Genomic DNA, 7,640 nt, shown 5'->3' with positions numbered 1-7,640 from the left:
TCACCGGCTGTGTCTCGACATCCCAACAAACAGGTAGGGCCTGTGGGCAGGGCCAGTCTGCACGTGGTCAGCAGCAGCCCCTCACCTGGTGCAGTAATGAACCAGGGCTGCCCTCCACTCTCTTCAAATTCTCCCTTTGTAAGCCATGCCTCCCTGGCTCTCCCCCCTGACGACTGCCATTTCCAGCCCTGACTGATTTGAGTGCTGACCTTGAATGCTTCTACAGGCACCCCTGACTCTCCTGGCTAAAGCTACACCCATGTCCCCACTGCCCACACCTGCCCCTTGTCTCCCAAACCCCATCATCTCAGTTCCCAACATCACTGCTCCTCAGATTTCCCAGCCAGAAACTCAGCCATCTCGGACCCCATCGCCACACCTCCATGCCTCAGGCCAAAGCAGATGCTGAGATGAAACATCGAAAGCAAGATGCTTATAAAAGATCCAAAGAAGGAAGATTGTGGAAGGAAGAGGGATCGGGCATCGTGACGCAGGCCGACAGAGGGAGCCCCGGGGATACCAGTGCCCCCTGGAGTCGTCTCAACGAGGGCTGAAAAGCCCACCCGCTGCACACCTGGCCCGTGGGCCTCCGGCCCCTCCAGCACATCTCCTCCCCTCCCATGCTTCCTGTGACCCAGCCACACCGTTCTCAGACAGACACGCCTCCCCGCCTCCGTGCCATCGCATAGGCTGCTCTTTGCTTGGAATGTGCTTTGCCCACTTCTGTCTTCTCTGATTCTCTCACCTTCCTCCCTTTACCTTCTCCAAGGAGGAATAAATCCCATAATTCCCTGCATATACCCATTCAAGCACCAACCGCACTGTATTACATTATTGGTATCTGAGCCCCTCCACCCGCCGCCCAGACCACAAGCTTCCAGAGGGCAGGAACGGGGCGGGGCGACTCAGTGCAGCTCCCCGGCTCCCAGCAGACTGCCCGGCACGGAAGACACTCAGTCAATACTGACTGCTGATGGTGAGCTGAACGGTTGTGGTTACACAGAACCAGTCCACAACAGCTTGTCTCATCTGAAATTTTGCCATAGGTCTCCCAAACAAAAGAAATGAGTATTGAATTTGAGAGATGTTTCAACATTTCAATTTTATTTTAAGAACTTGCTATTTTTGTCTCAGAAAAATACAAAAATTCATTGTGCAAAATCCATTCAGATAAATGACCTCAGTCCCATGTGGTACAAAATACCTTTCCCAAATGGAAGATGGAAGAGGAGGGTTTTCCATGCGGAGGACGGGTGGGGTGGGGTGGGGTGGGGTGGGGGGGTGGGGGGGGTGGGGCGGGAGGCCACAGCACGGAGGCTGCCTGCTGTGCCGGGGTCTGATCCATGTGAGCTGTGCGGCCTCTGGCAAGACACCTCTCATCACCAGGCTACTGCCTGTAAAATGGGCTGGCTTCAAAGCCTCTTTCTTTTCAAAACGTTTAATTTGTGGGATTTTTTTGTTTAATTAATAGACTTAATTTTTAAAACAGTATAAAAAACAGCAGGTAGTACAGATTTCCCACATCCCCCTCTCCACGGCAGTTTCCCCTGTATTAATCTGCACTAGTGTTAGCATGAGGTGTGCAGGTTCCTCTGTGGGGTACATTCCCGGATGTGGGATGGCTGGGTGAAGGGGAAATGTCCCTGTAATTCTGGGAGATCATGCCACCGTGCCTTTCAGAGGATTGTACCATTGTGAACCCCCGCCCGCCGTGTGTGGTCACTGAAACCCCTTTGGGCTCCAACAGATTTTATCCTCTCTCCTTCCCAGGACTCGGGCCCAATGGGTAACTTCATGAGGAGTTTATCTAAGATGTGGGCTCCCCGCTGACCATCACCAGCTGTGCCACATGCAAAAGAGCTGGAATTAGAAAGAGTGGCAGGCAGAACTCCAACTCCCAGGCTCCCAGCGCCCATACTCTCCGCCTGCTGTGAAGCTGTGACACTTCCTAAGTCCCTTTTCCCTGGAGCCACACTCGGATCCGCGTGGCTGAGCTGCACAGTGACCCGTGCTTGCCTGTCACCTGAAAGTGAAACTCCAGACCAGCTGCCCTCCAATGCGGTTGCCCTTTACCACAGGTGCCTATTTAAATTCCAAATAATGAAAATTAAGTAAAATTTAAAACTCAGTTCCTCAGTCCCACTTGCCACATTGCAAGTGCTCAGTAGCCACAGGTAACTAGTGGCAAATAAACTGTAGCCACAGATTTCCATCATTGCAGAGAGCTGGGTTGAATAGAGAAAGCTGTTCCAGAGAGGTGAGTCTTCATCTTGGGGCTATAAAAATGAGAATGTTGCCTGACCAGTATGGCTCAGTGGTTGAGCGTCAACCTATGAACCAGGAGGTCACGGTTAGATTCTGGTAAGGGCACATGCCCGGGTTGTGGGCTCGATCCCCAGTAGGGGGCATGCAGGAGGTGGCTGATCAACCATACTCTCTCATTGTTGATGTTTCTATCTCTTCTCCCTCTCCCTTTTTCTCTGAAATCAATAAAAATATTTTTTTTAATGAAAATGACAATTAAATGCAAGGATTGATCCTGGACTGGATCCTGGTCCAAAAAAATGGCTCAACTGACTAAGTTCGAATAAGGTCTGAAGATAAGCTAATAGTATTGTATCAGTGTTCATTTCCTGGTTTGGGAAATTATGCTCTGGTTATGTAAGATGTTAATACTTGGGGAAACTGTATTGTGAAGAGTATTTGGAAATTCTTTGTATTGTTTCTGCAACATTTTTGTAAGTCTAAAATGATTTCAAAAACGTTTTAAAACTTTAAACATTTTTACAAGAGGAAAAAAATGAGAGTGTGTGGTAAGGGGCAACCATATTGGACGGCACAGCTGGTCTGGAACTGTCAGCGTGCACAGATAAACCTGGGAACAGAAACAGCTGTGGAGCAAGCACGGCATTCCTAAAAGCCAGTGGAGGAGCTAAGGGTGGTCCATTTGGTAAGTGATGGATGGAGCCCTTCACCAGTTGGAGAGACAGGAATGCTGGGTTTGGCACCTGCCCTCACCACCTGATTAGCTGCTCAGCTAGCCTGGGCCCGTGTCCTCTCTGACAAGACGCCTCTTGCACCCTGTGAGGCTCTGAGATGATGGAGATGAAAGTGAGCTGAGAGACGCGAAGGACCATACCTGCGGGAAGGGATTACCTGCAAAACCCAAGACAGGCCCCTGGGCCAATCACTGAAAGAAATTGCAAGCATTTGCCTGCTGGCCCTGCATGACGATGCGTTTCCGTAAAAGCAGCTTGCGTTTCCGTAAAAGCAGCTGGAGGTTTGTTAACGGTGATTTTTTTTTTTAAGCCCTTAAATGGTGGTCGTCTTCTGTTCAGGGGCCCCCACTCAGAGGTCCCAGCTCCTGAAGGTCCAGCCCCTCTGGTCACATGGCTGTACACCTGCTGGGGGTGCCCGGGCCGGTGTTTATTTTCCTCCTGATGCTTTCTGCAAAAGACGAGACTCCTATTGCCTCATGTTGCCTAAGGGCTGGTTTCAGGTTTTCACTGGCTGCCAGAATTTGTGTTAAAAGAAGAAGCAACAGTAATATTTAACATTTTGGAAGAAGAAAGAAGTTATGCCCAATTCCTCCACTCTGAAATGACTCTTTTCCTGCCCTGCCTGTGGCAGCTGTGCAATGGCCAGCATGCCAGGGGCTTTCCTTTCCCCTCGGTAACAGGCTCTCCATGTGTTTCCTGTTGCCACGTGACTAAGGTAGCCTTCACTGCTACTGGCGACTGCCCAATGCCCCATCCTGTGGTTTCCCGTAAAGCGCCGTGCCAATCAGCATTACAGCGTGGAAGGCTTTGTCATCAGAGCTGGCCTTGTTTCTAATGGGGGATTGGTGCTAGAACCGACTGTCCCTCTGCCTGACGGTCCCATGGGATGCCCTGAATACCAAGCCAGGCTTTTGGGACCGACAATTTCTTTTTCTTTTCTTTTCTTTTTTCATTACAAGCTCCATTTGTTTCATCCTTTTTAATAGGTAGAATTCAAAAGTTGGAATGGCATTGGAAACTTTGAAATCTGACTGGCTCAACTCATATTAAGCCAGTTCTGGCCCGTATGTCTTAATGTTTGTAAAAGAAAAACAAAAAACAAAAAAAAACTCTGCAGGCTGTTCCAGCTTTATTCCAAACTAGGCGGGGGGCGGGGGGGGGGGGGGGGGAGGGGGCGGGATCAAGTATGGAAGGCTGGAGAGGAAGAGATTGTAGCATTCCTGGCTCTGGGGCTGTGAACATCACAGGGATCACCTGGGACAACACCCTCTTTGCACAGGTGGGGAGACCAGGGCCAGGAGGCACTGTGATTTGCTCAAGGCCTCACCTGAGTTCCAGAGAGAGGCAGAGCCGGGACCAGGAATCTGGAAGGTTCAGAGCCAGCGCCACGGCACTGGGGTTTGAGCAGCCTTGGAAGGCTCTGCCGCAGTCCAGAGGCGGCCACGCTGCTCTGACCCTGGGGCCGGGCGCTGCCCTGAAAAGGAGCTGGGCAGGGGACGCTCTTACCCGCCAGGTCCCTCCTGCCGATGGCCACGAGGCCCTCGAAGAGCACTTTGCTGGGGTTCTCACCCGCCGTGGTCACGCCGTGCAGCCAGATGAGCAGCATCCGATGGCCGTGCTCCTGGAAGCTCTTGGTGCCTGGGGACCGTGAAGGAGAAAGAGAAAAGCAAAAGGAGTCAACCTGGCCCACGGAGCACGAGCCAGATCCCAGCACGTGTCTGTGCTGCCCTGACTGCCTCCGGAACGCCAGCCCTCCTCTGCTCTAGAGGGGTTCCGCCCAGAGAAGGGGAGGGCAGTGGCAGAGCCTCCTCAGGTAGGGTGCGGGTGGAGGTTTTGTGTTGGGGACCCTGAACCTCCCCAGCCCCAGGCTTCCTCCTGAGCATCTACCACACATGCTGTTGGTGTCACTCTTAAGAGAGAACTGGCACCCATTGTGGGACACGATGCACAAGGCGGTCGGCGTTATCTCTGGCTGCGCAGGACAATCTGTGCCTGGCCCGCTAGTGGCCCTCCTCGATGAGAAGTCGGCTTAGTCAGAGCCCGAGCTGGCCAGGTTCTTTCCCGGCATCAGTGCTTCCCGGCCGGACGTGCCCACTGGGAACACCTGGGAACACCTGGGAACTGTAGGAAACATTGACACCTAGGCTCCCCTCCCTCCCCCAGCTTCCCACAGCGTGGTTCTGGGTACAGCCTGGGCACTGAGTGGTGTCACCACTTCCCAGGTGACCCCAAGGCACAGCCATGTCTGGAAACAAGTGCTCACGCCTTCAGTGCCGGTGGTGGGGTTGACTTGTTTCAAACTCTGTGACTCGGTCTGCTCTCCCAGGCAGGGCGATGGCGGGCCAGCCATCGGGTCCAGGTCAGTCCTTTCGCTGTGTCTGACCTGCCTCCCCGGGGCCCTCAGCGGCACTTCCTCAGGGGCTGCCCGTTTGTTCACTAGCCTCTGCCCCCCAGGGCCCCTCTGTCGGCTGTGAAAGCTCGTGTCTGTGATACAGTTTACTTTTGGATACCCTGCTCTATTCCACTAACTGGTTTGCATATTTTTGTGTCAGGTGTCTATATTAGTTATTTTAACTTTATAAATGATTGAGTCTGGTTGGGTTAGATCGTCTTCACTCCCCCCGCCCCCCCCCCCCCCAGAATATTCATTTATATGTTCCCTATTTATTCTTTCAGTCAAGCTTCAAAAACCTCCTATATTCATTTGATTAAAACTAGATCAGCCCTGACCGGTTTGGCTCAGTGGATAGAGCGTCGGCCTTCGGACTGAAGGGTCCCAGGTTCAATTCCGGTCAAGGGCATGTACCTTGGTTGCAGGCGCATCCCCAGTAGGGGGTGTGCAGGAGGCAGCTGATCGATGTTTCTCTCTCATCGATGTTTCTAACTCTCTATCCCTCTCCCTTCCTCTCTGTAAAAAAATCAATAAAATATATATTTTTTAAAAAACTAGATCAAAGTTTTAATCTAATTTGGGAAAAATCAGTATCTATAAGATATTATTTCCAGCCAGGAATACAAAATGTCATTCCATTTACCCAAGTTTTCTTTTATGGCTAAACTAATTTTTATTGTTTTATTAATATGTCATTCATATTTCTTTTTATAGACACACATTATTATAAAAGTAATATCTTTTTTAAAATGACTCTATAGCCAAAACCGGTTTGGCTCAGTGAATAGAGCGTCGGCCTGCGGACTCAAGGGTCCCAGGTTCAATTCCAGTCAAGGGCATGTACCTTGGTTGCGGGCACATCCCCAGTAGGGGGTGTGCAAGAGGCAGCTGATCGATGTTTCTCTCTCATCGATGTTTCTAGCTCTCTATCCCTCTCTCTTCCTCTCTGTAAAAAAATCAATAAAATATATTTTAAAATGACTCTATATATTTGGCCCACTTATTGATGGTACACAGGAATACTCTGGTGTTTTTATATTTTATCATATATTTAGCCATTTCATGAAATTAAATTTTGTTTGTTTGTTACTCCTCACCCGAAGATATTTTTTCCATTGATTCTTAGAGAGAGTGAAAGGGAGGGAGGGAGAAGAGAGAAAGAGATTGATGCGAGAGAGACACATCAATCGGTTGCCTCCTGCCCACGCCCCAACCCGGGCCAGGATCAGGCCTGCAATCTGGGTACGTGCCCTTGACTGAGAACCTTCGGTCTGTGGGCCGATGTTCTAACCACCAAGCCAAACTGGCCAGGGCTGAATTAATTTTTTAATGTTTTAATTGATTTTTTAGAGAGAGAGGAAAGGAAAGGGAGAGACAGAAACATCGATCAGAGAGAAACATCAATATCGATTGGGGGAAACAAGCCTGAAACCTGGGCACGTGCCCTGACCAGGAATCAAAACAGCCACCTCTTGGTGCAATGCTCAACCACTGAGCCATACTGGCCAGGCTCATTGAATTATTTTATTCTAAGAGCTTTTCAGTTGATTCTTCTGGACTTCCTGTGTATATAATTATAGCATCTGGACTTAATAAATCTCTCTCTTCCTTTCCAGTCTTTACACTCATTTCTAATTCTGTTTCATGCCTTAGTACCAGGGCCAGAATTTTCAGATACACGTTAGGTAATAGTGGTCACAGCAGCTCCTCTTATTTTTACTGGGAGTGCCTTCAGTTTCCTGTATGAACGGTTAGTATCAGCTCCGGCTGATTCACGAACAATGTGAAGCTCACAGGACAATGGGGCGGGGAAAGCAGAGGGCATGCCGGTGCAAAGGCCTGGACGAGTGAAAAAAGCACGCTGTGTGCTGGCAATGGCACGTGGCTTCACGTGGCGGGGCTGTGGGCGGCACAGGCTTTTCCCCCAGAAGCACAGGAAACAGAAACTACCTCAAGCGCCCCTACCCCTCCACCTGCTGGCTGCTCTGGGGTGCAAGGCGAGGGGTACCTGTCCACTGTTGCTCGATGGCATGGACGTGGGCCTCAGTGAACTCCCAGCAATACGCGAGCTTCTTCCACTCGTGGGGCCGCAGGTACCTGGAGGCCAGTCGCCACAGCACAGCGCGAAGCTGCTGCGTTTCCTGCCGATGGTCCTGCTTAAAGGTCACCCTCTTCCCAGAGAGGTCACGGGGGTCCCCGAGTGAGAGGTGGTCCTGTGGGGCAGATCCCAGAAGTGCAACAGGGGTTTC

At 50.8% G+C, this 7,640-nt stretch overlaps 1 protein-coding gene across 1 annotated transcript in view; it reads right to left on the bottom strand.

Moving 5' to 3' along the window:
* Positions 1–2,819: 2,819 nt before the first annotated feature.
* ANKDD1A (ankyrin repeat and death domain containing 1A) overlaps positions 2,820–7,640 on the bottom strand; it is a gene marked incomplete at its 5' end in the record, with an annotated part of 33,563 nt that continues 28,742 nt past the window's right edge. Inside the window, 3 exons of the mRNA XM_079769205.1 lie at positions 2,820–3,447; positions 4,506–4,637; positions 7,400–7,604. Coding sequence (XP_079625331.1) covers positions 3,386–3,447; positions 4,506–4,637; positions 7,400–7,604 — 399 coding nt within the window. The 3' untranslated portion in view covers positions 2,820–3,385. The remainder of the gene's footprint in view (positions 3,448–4,505; positions 4,638–7,399; positions 7,605–7,640) is intronic.

The sequence above is a fragment of the Cnephaeus nilssonii genome, assembly GCF_951640355.1.
Source record: "Cnephaeus nilssonii genome assembly, chromosome: 4".
NCBI lineage: Eukaryota > Metazoa > Chordata > Mammalia > Chiroptera > Vespertilionidae > Cnephaeus > Cnephaeus nilssonii.
This window is presented reverse-complemented; position numbering and strand designations above follow the sequence as displayed.